The following is a 16,092-nucleotide window of genomic DNA, read 5'->3' as shown; positions in this document are numbered from 1 at the left end:
TGACGGTAATAGTGTAGCGGTGATGATAAATGGTGATGGTGGTGGTGGTGATGATGATGGTGATGAAATATTAAAGATTTTCAATAGTGTTTCTTCTTCTCTTCGTCATTAGCTTCTCGACTGACTATCTCTCTCTCTCTCTCTCTCTCTCTCTCTCTCTCTCTCTCTCTCTCTCTCTCTCTCTCTCTCGGTGGTATCGTCTGTCCTGAGGGGAAATATTAAAGGTTCTTGTTCTTTTCTTCCCTGGTCTGCTCTTTTTTCCTCTCTTTCTTTCTCTCCCGTACTACAACTTTAAAGTGAGATAAATGACGTGCGATGTTTTCATTTTCTCTCTCTCTCTCTCTCTCTCTCTCTCTCTCTCTCTCTCTCTCTCTCTCTCTCTCTCTCTCTCTCTCTCTGGCTCTTATTTTTTTTTTTTTTTACTGTGGTGGTGGTGAGTGATGATAATGATGATTGTAAGTGATGTTGATAGCGTATGGTGATTATGATGATTGTGTTGTGGTGTGATGGTGTGATGGAAGTAGTGGGTGTGGTGGTGGTGGTGGTGGTAATAGCGGGGGTTGTTGTTGTTGTTGTTGCTGTTGCTGGTGGTGGTGGTGATGGTGGTGGTGGTGAAGGTCATGATATTTTCCACACGTAGGGTGATAAGAAGTAGTCGTAGAAAAGTAGTAGTAGTAGTAGTAGTAGTAGTAGTAGTAGTAGTAACGATACTACCTGTGGTTGTGGTGTAGGTAGAGATTGTGGTTGTAGTGATGATTATATTATTTAAAGTGTCTGAGGTAATGATAACCCGGAAAAGGCCGTGATAGTTGTGATGGTGGTGGTGATGGTGGCGGCGGCGGTAATGGTGGTGGTGGTGGTGGTGGTTTCTTCTGATGTACATACCTTAGCCTGCAGTTCCAGTTTGCCCTCCACCGAGCAGTACTTAGCTACCGCCGCACGTGCCGCCTCCATGCCTGCGGTTGGGAGAGGGAGAGGGAGGAGGATCAGTAGGTGGGTGGTGGAGGGTCGGGGGAGGAAGGGAAGGGGAGGGGTTGTGGTTACGGTAAGTGATGCAGGGAACTTGGGTTTAAAGGATGAAGAGAGAGAGAGAGAGAGAGAGAGAGAGAGAGAGAGAGAGAGAGAGAGAGAGAGAGAGAGGGAAAGTATACAGGGAAGGAATATTACTTGGTCATAGCTTGTGTGTGTATGTGTGTGTGTGTGTGTGTGTGTGTGTGTGTGTGCGTGCGTGCGTGTGTGCGTGTGTTCAAGATAGAAAGAGAACTGTAAGATTAGTATCATTAAGGCAACAATAAGTACAGTAGCATAAGTAACAACAACTACAACAACAACAGCAACAAAAGTAATAATACGAGTAATAGTAAGACTCGACCACATTAATAACAAACCAACCAGATAGTGTTCAATTAATTTCACCTCTGTACTGTAATGTGTCCAATTCACATGACGTATAACATAAAAAATCGCTGTGTAATGATTGACAGTACCACCACCATTACCACCACAAAAAGACAACAACAGCAACAATGACACATCCTTCCAGTCTTCGCACGCCACTCTTACAGATGTCGCCTTTCCGAAAACTGAATCACGGAAGTCAGTCAGGGTGTCACAGTGCAAATATCCTGAAGGCATCGATTGCAAGCGCTAAGTGTACACAGCGTGATGAGGGAAGTGGTGCGTCTATTGGACCTGAGACTGGGTTGCCTTGAAGAGAGGTAGTCAGCTTATCAAGTGTCCTGAGAGGGAAGAGCCGGCGTGATCAATATACGTCGTATCTGAGGTTCTTGCACTCAGCTGTGTTGCGGTATTGGCTCTCTAAAGGCCACGTGTTTGTGTGGGGGAAGGGTACTGGTGGGTAAAGAGAGAGAGAGGTGGGGGACGGGGGTGTATGTGTGGATGGTTAGATGGGTGGGATGATAGTTGTGTGTGTGTGTGTGTGTGTGTGTGTGTGTGTGTGTGTGTGTGTGTGTGTGTGTGTGTGTGGACGAGTGAGTAGACAGATAAGTGGAGTGAATCTAACAGTAGGTGTGTAGGTACATGTACAAGTGTGTGGATGTGTAGAAGGATGGGTGGGTTGATGAATAATTAGATGAAAGGGTGTAATAAACCAGAGAACATGTGTGTGTGTGTGTGTGTGTGTGTGTGTGTGTGTGTGTGTGTGTGTGTGTGTGTGTGTATGTGTAGTGTTTGTGTAAGCGTCCTTCGATCAATTTTTTTTCTTGTTCTTCCTCTTTTTTTCTTTTGCTTCTTTTCTTTTCTTTTTCTTATTTTAATTCTTATTACTCTTATTCTTATTCTTACTCTTATACTTATTCTTCTGTGGATGTATGCTCCCGAGGCAGCTCTGTGTGCCGGCCGCTTGGCGCTGCACGAGGCGCAAACACGTGCTGGATTCGCAACTGTGTCACCAGAGACTTTCACTCAAGACTGTACAGGACGAGCAGTGAAATGAGGCATGACTCACTTGAAGGGAGACCAGAATGGATCATTGCAGCAAACAAATTACTATATACAAGGTGGGAACCGAAGTGCTTGACTAATTAATGAAGTGAACAATATGCCAGAAGATTTCCAAGGAGTCATCACTATTCAGGTCTTGATTAGAGACAGATCGAGGAGGCGATCTGAATGGTTCGCCATACTATGTAACTCCCTCCTCTTTCTTTCCATCCCCTTGACACACACACACACACACACACACACACACACACACACACACACACACACACACACACACAGTAGTGTAGTGGTTAGCACGCTCGACTCACAATCGAGAGGGCCGGGTTCGAGTCCCGGGAGCGGCGAGGCAAATGGGCAAGCCTCTTAATGTGTGGCCCCTGTTCACCTAGCAGTAAATAGGTACGGGATGTAACTCGAGGGGTTGTGGCCTCGCTTTCCCGGTGTGTGTTGTGTGTGATGTGGTCTCAGTTCTATCCGAAGATCGGTCTATGAGCTCCGAGCTCGCTCCGTAATGGGGAAGACTGGCTGGGTGACCAGCAGACGACCGAGGTGAATTACACACACACACACACACACACACACACACACACACACACACACACACACACACACACACACACACACACACACACACACGAAAGTAGAAAATAGGGAAGCAAGTGTGTGTGTGTGTGTGTGTGTGTGTGTGTGTGTGTGTGTGTGTGTGTGTGTGTGTGTGTGTGTGTGTGTGTGTGTGTGTGTGTGTGTGTGTGTGTGTGTGTGTGTGTGTGTGTGTGTGTGTGTCCACTATTTATGGAATACCTGTTCTAGAGCTCATTTGCAAACCACCAAGGACAGTAAGAAGATAAGTTGTAATAAGTTCTACTACTACTTTTATTTTCTACTACAATAGCAGCTTCAATAGTAGTAGTAGTAGTAGTAGTAGTAGTAGTAGTAAGTAGTAGTAGTAGTAGTAGAAATTAATGTTGTTACAGTTGTTGCCACCTGTCCCCTCACTTGAGTTTCATGGCTTCCTCTTCCCTCATGAGAAAGGTTACGGGATTCAAGGTCCCTCAGTCACCATTGGGCACGTAAGCACTGAAGCCAATGATAGTTCCCCCATCCCCAACTCTCTCTCTCTCTCTCTCTCTCTCTCTCTCTCTCTCTCTCTCTCTCTCTCTCTCTCTCTCTCTCTCTCTCTCTCTCTCTCTCTCTCTCTCTCAGTAGCAACGCCGCCATGATATTAGAACCGTTCATTTTACTGTTTTTTTTTTTCTCTCTTTTCTTACCAGTACGTTTTAGAACCCATTTGGTCTCCCACTAAGGAACTGTACTCTCGGTTCCTTCTCTCCATCGTTTTTCTCTTCTTCCTCCTATTTATCTTCCTATCTGCACCATAAAGAGTGAAAACTGAACGAGCATCAATACCCTTATATGTTTACTGATTGGAGAGAGAGAGAGAGAGAGAGAGAGATTCTGCAAAAACCACAAGTTATTTCAATCAGTGTTCTTTTACTTTTTATTTTCACTCAACATCCTTTTTCTCTCCAATCCTTCTTTTTTCTTTCCCTTTTATCTCCCTCCCACACCTCTCCCCTCTCCATTTCCTATGCCATGCCATCCCGTCCTTCAGTTCAGTCATCCCAGCACCCCATTACAGGCAACAGCGACCCGTTTGCTGAGCTGTTCAGAGAAAGCAACGGCGGCGGTGTGTCTAGTAGCTGAGCAAACACCCCTGACCCGCCCCGCCCGTCTCCTCGCACACTCCCTCCATGATTCCCTCCCTCAAGTCAGTTGCTACCCGACCCTGCCCTGTCCTCTCTCTCTCTCTCTCTCTCTCTCTCTCTCTCTCTCTCTCTCTCTCTCTCTCTCTCTCTCGTCTCTTTGTACTTTTTCTTCTTGCTTTCTCTTGTTTCTCCTTCTGTTCTCTTCTCTTCTTCTTCTTCTTCTTCTTCTTCTTCTTCTTCTTCTTTGTCTTCTTCTTCTTTTTCTTCTTCTTCTTTGTCTTCTTCTTCGTCTTCATCTTGGTCTTAGTCTTAGTCTTAGTCTTAGTCTTAGTCTTCTTCTTCTTCTTCTTCTTCTTCTTCTTCTTCTTCTTCTTCTTCTTCTTCTTCTTCTTCTTCTTCTTCTTCTTCTTCTTCTTCTTCTTCTTCTTCTTCTTCTTCTTCTTCTTCTTCTTCTTCTTCTTCCTCCTCCTCCTCCTCCTCCTCCTCCTCCTCCTCCTCCTCCTCCTCCTCCTCCTCCTCCTCCTCCTCCTCCTCCTCCTCCTCCTCCTCCTCCTCCTCCTCCACCTCCGTCTTACTTACTTTGATGAGAATTATCTTCATCTTTGAAGAAGTAACTTTTCTGTTTTGACCTTTCTTCTCTCTCTCTCTCTCTCTCTCTCTCTCTCTCTCTCTCTCTCTCTCTCTCTCTCTCTCTCTCTCTCTCTCTCTCTCTCTCTCTCTCTCTCTCTCTCTCTCTCTCTCTCTCTCTCTCTCTCTCTCTCTCTCTCTCTCTCTCTCTCTCTCTCTCTCTCTCTCTCTCTCTCTCTCTCTCTCTTTATATATTTATTTCTCACCCCTCTACACATCTTTTACTAACTCAAAATCTGCGAAGACTGTGCTCCCATCTCGAGTGCATTATTCATACTTGTGGCCAAAAGGAATATTAATGAAGTACGCACTGATAGGAAGATTAATTTGACTGTAGTGGAGGAGGAGTATGAAGAGAAGGAGAAGGACAAGGAGGAAGATGACGAGGAGGAAGAAGAGGAGGAGCTGGAGGTGGGGAGGGAGAAGAAGCAACTAGAACTTCTCTAACTGGACAAAACTGGTACCAAAAGAGAGAGAGAGAGAGAGAGAGAGAGAGAGAGAGTCGTCTTCGATGGGCTGCATCAGAATTTACACCACCTTCGACTTTTACGGGTCTTTTACGGCAGAGACTAACTAGCTTTTAATTAGCAGCCGCGGTACAGTGAGACGTCCGGCGCTCAACTGTCCTAAAGGTTCTCAGGCTCAGGCGTTCGAATTCTAGTAAGAGTCTGAGATTAAGGAAGACCACCTACTCGATGTAACTGTTACAAATGCAAGTCCTTCATTAGCCTGATAGACCCAGAGAACAAGACTTAAACCGAAAAGAAAAGAAAAATTGACACTTTTCCCCTGGCTGTTGAATTCCTCCCCTCCTCTCGGTGTTTTACAAAAGCGCGGATCCGCATGTTAAAAGTGCGTCGCGTTCTTTACGAAAGCGCGGATTCTGTTACCACTGTTACATCAAAAGAGCGGATGAAATTTGTATCATAAGAGTGTTTTTTTTGCTCTCATCTTCCGTGAACCAAACTTAACGTGTGTTGTCCCCTGCTCAACATAAAGAGGTGGAAGTAAGATTTTGAAGTTCTAATGAGCTTGGAAGATCTTGCCGACATGTCATCTGTTGCCTTTTTTTTCAGTTGTGCACACAGTTGTTGTCGTTCAAGTTTTCTGTCATCTGTGTCATGGTTATGCTCCAACTGTACTGGAGAAATGGCGGTCAGTTCTAAGTCGACCTTGGCATTTCTAGTTTGTACATCGGTAAGAAATACATGCGTCCTTCAATACACTGTCTACTGTAAACATATATCAGTCGTACATCACGCTTTTTCTTTCCTTTGTTGGTTTCAGATACAGCAAATCCCATTGTCAAATACTAAGACCGGTTTAAGCACTTCGACTTCACTGGACGAAAACAGCGAACTGACTGACTTAGTGACGTGGACGAACTGGCGACTTTGGAGAGCAGTGTCGCTGAATGACTACTAAAGGCTCGATAGTTACCTATATTATGTTAATAAGGCAAAGATAGTTAAAAAAAAAAAATCACGCCGCTCTTTTGATATAGCATGTTTTGTTGCGGTTCTTGAACAGGGTGTTGACTCTGAATCTCCGCTTTCGTAATACGCCCCTCGCTCATCACCACTCACTCACTCCTCCATTCACATATTAGCTCGTTCATTTATTCATTTCTTCTCTGCGGAGGCGACACGAAGTAGTAGAAATGCGGGGAAGGTTGGAATTGGTCTTTTAATCATGCGGGAGGAATTAGCTTATGGGAACACTGCGGCAGATTACAGCACCAGCAAATAATTTCGTGGGGAACGTTTAAACCTTTTTACCTTTCAACTCAGACACACAAAGAGAGAGAGAGAGAGAGAGAGAGAGAGAGAGAGAGAGAGAGAGAGAAGAGAAGAGAGGAGGAAAAAAAGTCAACACGAGAGTAAGGATGATAAGGTAATAGTTCCTGAGAGAAAGCAAAGTTAATTATGTAGGAGGAACTTTTCTGGGGCCCTTTTCTCTTTACTTCGCCCTTCAGAAGCCTTACACATTCACGCACGGCAATGATGTTGAATCAATTGAAGGAAATGAAGCAATGTGTTAACGGTTACAAGTCCATTCGCGGGCTTGGGAGTAATGCAAATTAACACGAAGGAAGAACAAACCTGCGCTGACCTACTTAGCTTGACTAGACTGTTTGTAATAACCCACATACTAATTATATGCACAGGTTAGGTTAAGTTAGGTTACATTGTGTTCATAAGAGAAATAGGGCAGTACAAGAAGCAAGAGACGTGGAGAGATAGATGCTGTGTACGGATGAGAGAGAGAGAGAGAGAGAGAGAGAGAGAGAGAGAGAGAGAGAGTAAATGAAATGTTTATCTAATAACAACTCTTTCGATAGATTATTTCAATTCAGTCGCTGGATTGACTATTGATTTTCAGAATTGTGTTGAACGAATGCCTGTCAGGCAAGTGTTATCACAAGTGGCGTGAAGAAACAATGTGTTTATGAGTGAAAAGTTCTCTCTCTCTCTCTCTCTCTCTCTCTCTCTCTCTCTCTCTCTCTCTCTCTCTCTCTCTCTCTCTCTCTCTCTCTCTCTCTCTCTCTCTCTCTCTCTCTCTCTCCTTCCTTGTAAGAATAAAGACGAAAACCAACGGAGAGATGAAGAGAAGAGAGGGAGAAAATGGAAGATATTAAAGGAGAAAGGATATGTGGATGAATATCGAGGAAAAGAAAAAAGAAACGATGGGTGGTATGAAAGGAGAGGAAGGAGGGGATGTTGGCTAGAGGGCACCGGGAGCAGGAAGGACGGGAGCAGCACGCGGCCTCATCAGGAGGTGGTCCAAGAATCCCGATCCCTCCTGCCCCGGGGCGCCGTGCCCTCATACAGGTTCATGGATGCACACACACACACACACACACACACACACACACACACACACACACACACACACACACACACACACACACACACACACACACTTCCAACAGTCACCACATAGTTTAGTAACTCCGCCTATGAGGGAGCCTTGGCTCGATAGACCATGCCAATGAACACATCTGTTTAACCATTATATATGTACATGTAATGAAATGGCAATAAATTTTACTTTACTTTACTTTACTTTACTTTACACACACTGAACCATTATATGGTGTGGTAAATTTTATGGTTTAATTCCCTACGTTTCGATAATAATGATATTGCATGAGGTAATTTTGATCACGTTACCGTCATTAAGCTGTTTAGGAACGGGATTAATTTGATGGAATTGCCACATTTGCTAAACGCCAAAGGACTTTTGCGATAATAATTTTAAAAATAATGCTATCCAAATGGATCATTGAGTCATGAATTAACTTATTTGCAATATATATATATATATATATATATATATATATATATATATATATATATATATATATATATATATATATATATATATATATATATATATATATATATATATATATATATATATATATATATATATATATATATATATATATATATATGCAAACCAGTCAATTCAAGGCTCAATGATCCATTTGAAATTTGGCAAATAATGAGATGCTCAGCAGCGACGTCAGGCCAACACATAGTGACTTAAGATGGCAATCCGACAACAGAGAGAGGAGAACTTACCCAAAGAACACACACACACACACACACACACACACACACACACACACACACACACACACACACACACACACACACACACACACACACACACACACACACACACACACACACACACACACACACACACACACACACACACACACACAGCTACCCACCTGTGCTGGACACGTAACCATTGCAGGAGCCGCGACGCGTCGCCTCCACCACCGCCTCCACGACCTCCGGGGCTGGTTTGAGGTTCCCAAACACCGTGGGGTCACCTGTGGGGGAGAGGAGGGTGGACAGATGAGCCAGGTGTTGTGGTGGGGATGGAGGTGGTGGTCACAGTCGAAGTGATGATACTGCTAGTTTCATATTTGTGAAAATGGTGATGTTTGATGTGTGAATAGAGTGATGAACGTTATGAATGATAATAATAATAATAATAATAATAACGAAGTATCCAGCAGTGAGTACGTTATTTCGCAGGGTCCTACCAAGAATGTTTCCGTAAGTCAGTATTTTCTCTCTCTTTTAATTTCCCCTCACTACAGAACACCGTGAGTTTGAACGGTAAACCTTCTCAAATACGAGTTATCAATTACACTACATAAGATCACCGCTTTAATATCACGCCTTAAACTCGAAAAACCATATTGATTTTGAGAGAGAGAGAGAGAGAGAGAGAGAGAGAGAGAGAGAGAGAATGTGTGTGTTTGTGTGTATGTGTGTGTGTGTGTGTGTGTGTGTGTGTGTGTGTGTGTGTGTGTGTGTGTGTGTGTGTGTGTGTGTGTGTGTGTTTCGTCTGCTAGAGTGATAAGATTGTGATTGTGTGAAAATGTTGAAAGTGTGAATTTTCAGTGTACTCTACGTCTTGGCAAGTGTCACGTCGGAAATGGTGCCATAGAAACCCCACAGCATTAGTGACAGAGAACGGGACTGTTTGATCGGCGTTATAGAAAATGGAGCCTTGTGTTGCCGACAGCAGCACCAATTCTTATAAAAATAATAAATAAAAGCTTTCTAAAATATCTTTATTCTTAATTCCAAACATATATTTTCTCCACTTTTCTTTGTATTTTTTTTTTTTTTTACGAATTATGTATGTAACGTATGCATTATTCGATATTGCTCCTATATTATCAAAGGAATGTTTCAAATAATGCAGATAAGATTGTTTTGTATCCATCGCAAGACTGTCTGATGACCGGGATGGTTGTAACGTGCTAATTACACAGCTGCCGGGGTGTGACAATGTAATGCGGTCGCAACAGATGGCGTCATAATGGTCTAACTAATCACACTGCTCATTCTTTTTTTTTTTTTTTTACCTCTCGATGCTCAATGATTCATCCACGTCATTGCCACAACTGCTCACTGAAAGGCACGGAATATAGAGTCCTTTATTTTGTAGTGTGTGTGTGTGTGTGTGTGTGTGTGTGTGTGTGTGTGTGTGTGTGTGTGTGTGTGTGTGTGTGTGTGTGTGTGTGTGTGTGTGTCTGTGTGTGTGTGTGTGTGTGTGAAGCATGGTGTATCATATGCTTGTATTGTTGTTTTATCTATCTCTTAGCATGATGGCGTGTGTGTGTGTGTGTGTGTGTGTGTGTGTGTGTGTGTGTGTGTGTGTGTGTGTGTGTGTGTGTGTGCGCGCATAAAAAGTAGATAAAGAAAAAAGAAAAGCATGCTAGGTTTGTAAATATAAGTTTTTCACCCTTTAAACGATACTTTATGCACTGATATTCTTTGATTCGTTCGTGTCCACCATATCTCTCTCCACCACCACCACCACCACCACCACCACCACCACCACCACCAGCGCTGCCAACATCACAACCACCACCACCACCACCACCACCACCAGCGCTGCCAACATCACAACCATCGCTGTTATTATCACTATTATCCTCTGCCATATTTAATCACTCCCCACCACATCCATTCCTTCCGCTCTCTCCACCTCCAGCGGCTCAATGAGAGAGAGAGAGAGAGAGAGAGAGAGAGTGTGTGTGTGTGTGTGTGTGTGTGTGTGTGTGTGTGTGTGTGTGTGTGTGTGTGTGTGTGTGTGTTCGTGTGTTCTCGCCTCCTGATTTTTTTTTATTCATATTGAATCTAATATTTTAAGATCTATTTGTATATTTATCCACATGGTGCATATTTGGAAAGTATCAGTTATAGTCTTAGTAGTAGAAGCGGCGGCGGTGGTGGTGGTAGTGGTGGTGGTGGTGGTGGTAATCATATATCTATGCCAGTTAATTTTGTCATCATACTTTAGGTGTGTGTGCTTAAAATTGTCTCAGAGTATCTTTCTTCCACACCGTCCATTCATCTTTCCCTGGTCTCTCTCTCTCTCTCTCTCTCTCTCTCTCTCTCTCTCTCTCTCTCTCTCTCTCTCTCTCTCTCTCTCTCTCTCTCTCTCTCTCTCTCTCTCTCTCTCTCTCTTGTTCATCACTTTTTGTTTTCTCACACTTTTCATTCTATTCTTTAGCATGCCTTCTTCTGTTCCTCATTGGTCTTCTGTCTCATGCTTCCCTCCTGCCTCCCTCAGATAGATGAAGAACAAGGAAAGAGACAGTGACGTGTGCAATCTCAAAGAAAATTGAATATTAGAATATAAATGTAAATAAGATAATAAACAATGATTACTATAAAAAAACTATTGAACTTTGACGTTTTATGAAGTTGTAAATAGAAATAATATGAATTCAGGAACGCACTTCAATACCAAAATAATAATAACACGCACTAAATCAGTGTACAAAAACGATGTCACAGTTGCCATAAAATTCTTCCAAACACGTTCTCCTTCTCCGCGATGTTCTTTTGCCGTCATAACGGTCTGCTGTGCGAGCTTGCCTGCCTCAGCTGACTCTGTACCTCCTTACTTGCAACAGACGCTTGTCATTCATTGTAGTAAATCGAAATCATTATAATCCCGAATCACAGACTTATGTACCGCGATGATCAATTAACTTATAACACATTCGCACACTCACTCACCTCCACTGCACTCAATATTAAGATCTACCAATTGTTAGAATAAGCAGAATTTCAGTAAATCGAGGGACTTAAGATTGAATAAAAGCACAAGGCACAGTGGAAGTGAATGCAGGTTCCTCGATTTCTGGCCTCCTTTGCACCACACACCACTGGCCACTGGCGAGTTCTGGGTCAAGGCAACACTGCATTCGAACCCTTGACACTTGGTACTCACCTATGCCAGTAGGAGAAAGGAGCTCCATATGATTGATACTTGGCATGCTAACAGAGTACAAATGTTAACTAATCTGCATTCTACCGCCATTAACTCATATCACGTTTTATCGCCATGTAAATTGAATAGCATTAAGGAAAAAAATAGAATAAACAGTGTGCCTCTCAAGGACAAGTTGACCAAGATTTCCATTCACAGTATAAGTGAAGAATTACCTTGTGGCTTTCCTTCAATTTTGAGGTCCTGTATCTTCTGTCACAGTCTGAGAGCGTACTGAACTCTTAGTGAAGATTAAGAGAGCACTGTGATTTTTCTCTTTGGGATGACCTTTTTCCTTTCATAGTGTGGTGACCAGGAGATGGGTTTCTTAACTTCTAAATCTGATCTTAGCTTCACTTTCCAGCACGTTATTCTTGTTATATTCATAGAGCGTGGTGACTTTATGAAATTATAATAAAGAATACACAAATTTCTTTCTATCTTTATATTTTACTGTATTTTGGGGATCAGTAAATACGTCACCAGGTTAGTTCTTGTACGTTAAGACTTGCATTTCTAGCCTTAGCCGTGCAGGCGTCCCATTGTTTTGGCAGGCGGTAGGTTATTGTGGAGAAACGGTATATTATTAGGGGGAACTCTTTTTAGTGTCTCTGAGCACAAAGGTGACGGTCAGTGAAGAGGAAAGTGAAGCAGCACTTTTATGTGGTGTGACGCTGGTGGTGTAACATGAGGAGGATGACGATAGTGGCCATGAGAATGAGAGTAATGCTTGGATTCCATACCTTATGCAATTATATAGAGGTTGGATTACATACTTGACGCAATTACGTAAGAAAGAAGCATGAACGAACGTGCTAGTTTTAAGTGACTAATCATACCGGTACTAGGAGTTAGTCAGTTTTATCTAGTACTCTAATTAACACTGTTCAATGTAAAGTGAGATTCGGTAGCAGTGAAGTGAAAAAAAAAACTCACTTTAGATCATGCAAAAAACTGGAGTACATTTTATTATGATGTGATTATAATTTTACTTCCTTTCATTGCTTCCAAGTTCACGTTTTTTCTCTTCAAGTCACGGAAGAAAACTCGGCTATCTTCTCAACTCACCCCATTACTCCCACGCACATTGCTCATCATTGTTAGGAGAGAACAGTGGCCGTGAACAGAGAGAGAGAGAGAGAGACAGACAGACAGACAGACAGACAGACAGACAGACAGAAAGACAGACAGAGAATCTCACACATGTTCCAGATTATAACACTATAACAATTGCCCTGCCTCTCCTTATTTCTAGCATCATGTCACTGCTGTTTTATTTTTCCTAAAGAAGCGTCAAGCAGCATCATTGTGTCTTCTAAAACTTCCAGAAAGCGTTGTAACCTTCAGGAGAGACAGCACACACATATCGAGTTTCTCTTCCTCCCGTCATTAAATTAAAGAAGACGTGGAGGTCGTTAAATGAGAGAACTACAGTATTTGAAACATTTTTTACTTCGTTCCTCATTTCTATACTCACAGTTTCTCTAATCAAGTCATTTCATTCAAGATTAAAGAGCTGATCGTACAGAAATGCCCTCTATTTAGAGCTACATTAGTGCATGAATCTTCCATCTGCGCTCCTACTTTCCACAAATGTTCACGCCTTCCTCTATTAAGTAAACAATGACGCTCTTCCTAGCATATCCTGAAAACACCTCACAGACATTAAAGAAGATCAATTCCCCACACTTATAATCCTCTATTACATCACTTCGTTACGTGCGCGCAGCCGACCGTGGACAAGTAGAGACCAAAAAAGAGAAAAAAGGTATCATGATCTTGGTCAACCCCGGAAATGTGAGGTCCTCCGTGCGTTACTGCGGTGGGCGGGTGAAAAACTGCAATGACTTTCGAGGTTCGAGTCTACGCCGATGTTACATAACGATGATTCAAGGCGTGAAGGTTAGTGGGAGCGCTTAACGGAGAGGAAAAAGGAACGTATTTTGTGATGTAAGGAGATAGATTGTTTTCACGGTTTCAAGGTCATTTAGTAGAGAGAGAGAGAGAGAGAGAGAGAGAGAGAGAGAGAGAGACAGACAGACAGACAGACAGACAGACAGACAGACAGACAGACAGACAGACGGACGGACGGACGGACAGAGAGAGAGAGAGTCAGACAGACAGACAGACAGACAGACAGACAGACAGATAGAGACAGATAGACAGACAAAAAAAGAGAGACACACAGACAGTGAGAGAGAGAGAGAGAGAGAGAGAGAGAGAGAGAGAGAGAGAGAGAGAGAGAGAGAGAGAGCACTTACCTATGGAGAGAGCAATCATGGCCTTGTCTGGGTGAGGAACAATCTGTATGTTCTCCACTATGTTCCTGATGGGGTTGAAGGTGTTCTTGGCGAAGGTGGAGGCGGGCACGTTCCATGACTTTCTGTCCCTCATGACGACTGCGATGAAGACGACGACAACTCACACAATACAAAGGTTCGCGTGTCCGTGCGTCCGTTTGTGTGTGTGTGTGTGTGTGTGTTGTGATTAATGTGTTGCTAAATCAAATATTTTTTTACGGTTTTGTTTTGTTATATTTTTCTTTAGCTAGTATGTGTAACCTTCGCTATTTTAGTAGTGAGTTATTCCTTTGTGTAATGTGTTTATCTTGTTGTGTCTCTCCCTGGTGTATGTGTGTATGTGTGTCAGTGAAAGAGTACTTGGACCAAAGGACACGGCGACTCAAATTTTCTGCCGTTTCACTACTGTATACGCGCACACACGCACTCACCAAATTACGCAACCACCTTTATACGGAATACTAATGAGTATGATACGTTTTTATTATTTCTTTATTTATTTTTATTTAGCGAACAATGTTAGCTTAACGTGTCAGTGTCTCCTTCGTTGTGCAGGAAATATCACATTAGACAAGCGAGTTATTCACAGAACTTTTATTTATTTATGTCAGCTATGAGAGTCTGTTCCTCTTCTCGTTTTCTTTGGTTACTCTAAATCTCTACGAACACCACCAAGACTGAAAGGAGATCGATCAATGTCTATTCCGTTGACTATTACGATGATTTTGTACAGCGAGTGCGAGGTTTGTTTCTGCAGCGACGAGAGAGAGAATGGTGACTGATAAAACAATGGGCCGTTTTAAGAGGAGTTGAAAGTATTGCAGGAGTATGGCTGCTGGAGGGAGCGGTGATGATGGCAACAGGTGGTACTGGCGGAGGCGGGTTGGTGACTGGCGGACGGGCTGTGGCGGAGTGTGTGTGTGTGTGCCGTGGCCGCGACTGGCTACTCCTCTGACTGAACTCTGGCTTAGTCCCAAACCTCACCTCTCCTCTCCCTCCCTTCCTCCCTCAAACTCTCTCCCCCAACCTTCCCTCCCTGCCTCACTCCCTCCCCTCACACACCTGTCTTACCACCACCAACGCTGCAGCATCCCCAACACCCTCCGGCATCTTATATATTTGCCTTCCTTTTCCCTATTCATCGTGTCCACATCGTCAAAACTTACACAGTACATTACTACTACTTCTACACCTACTCCACGTCCTCTTCTCTTCACCGTCACGCCTTTCCTCTACTCCCAGGCATTCATGATCTACTCTACTCCCTAATGTGATATGCCTTCCCTCCCTCCCAATTAGTGCCTCCCTCCCTTCCTCATTCCATACTTCCTTCTTCACTTTCTTCTCCTATTCTTCCTCTTCGTATACCTATCTTCCAAATCTGTTCGCCACACTGCCAGATTCCATAAGTAGAAGACCTTCACTATCTCCCTCCTACCCTTCCTTCTCTACCTCCTTCCCCTTCCTTCTTCTCTAACCAAACCGTTCTCTTCCCCTCCTCCTCCTCCTCCTCCTCCTCCTCTCTCTGTCTGACTCTCCACATGGTAACTGCCGGTGATTTCAATGCCTCTACAAGAAAACGTTAATGTATCCTTTGTTTGTGCTGACTGCATAGGAAAAATTTTGTTTCTGAGAAAGAGAAGACGTGAGGTTTGTTTTCAGGCTCAGGAAGATACGACGCAGGTGTGTGTGTGTGTGTGTGTGTGTGTGTGTGTGTGTGTGTGTGTGTGTGTGTGTGTGTGTGTGTGTGTGTGTGTGTGTGTGTGTGTGTGTGTGTGTGTGTATTACCGTCGTACGTACATGAGCAGTGACGCAACTTTTAACTATCACTATCATCACCAACACCGTCACTACCGCCACCAACACCACCACCACCACCACCACCACCATCATCATCATCATCCTCATCGTCACCCAATTTTTCGTCACAAGTTTATTTGTCTCCACTCGTTTTACTTTGCTTTTTTTTTTTTTCTCGTCTTTTCATAGTCGGGTTCATTTTAAGGACGTCTCTCTACGGATTGTTTGCTGTGTGTGTGTGTGTGTGTGTGTGTGTGTGTGTGTGTGTGTGTGTGTGTGTCTGTAAACAGTGACGTGCACAACCTAAGCTCCTTACATCACCACCGTCACCATCTGGCTATAAAACAACAAGCAATGCCCACCACTTCACCCTTTGCTCA

General features: G+C 43.3%; 1 protein-coding gene across 1 annotated transcript in view; it reads right to left on the bottom strand.

Annotated features, from left to right (window-relative positions):
• The window catches only part of LOC123513899 (tyrosine aminotransferase-like), a 49,217-nt gene extending 34,341 nt beyond the window's left edge, over window positions 1–14,876 (bottom strand). Inside the window, exons 1-3 of the mRNA XM_045271360.1 lie at window positions 13,874–14,876; window positions 8,539–8,643; window positions 886–956 (exon numbers count right to left, since the gene is read on the bottom strand). Of these exons, the coding sequence (XP_045127295.1) occupies window positions 886–956; window positions 8,539–8,643; window positions 13,874–14,006 (309 nt within the window). The 5' untranslated portion in view covers window positions 14,007–14,876. The remainder of the gene's footprint in view (window positions 1–885; window positions 957–8,538; window positions 8,644–13,873) is intronic.
• Between the last annotated feature and the right edge of the window lie 1,216 nt (window positions 14,877–16,092).

Source organism: Portunus trituberculatus, chromosome 37 (genome assembly GCF_017591435.1).
Source record: "Portunus trituberculatus isolate SZX2019 chromosome 37, ASM1759143v1, whole genome shotgun sequence".
Taxonomy (NCBI): Eukaryota; Metazoa; Arthropoda; class Malacostraca; order Decapoda; family Portunidae; genus Portunus; species Portunus trituberculatus.
This window is presented reverse-complemented; position numbering and strand designations above follow the sequence as displayed.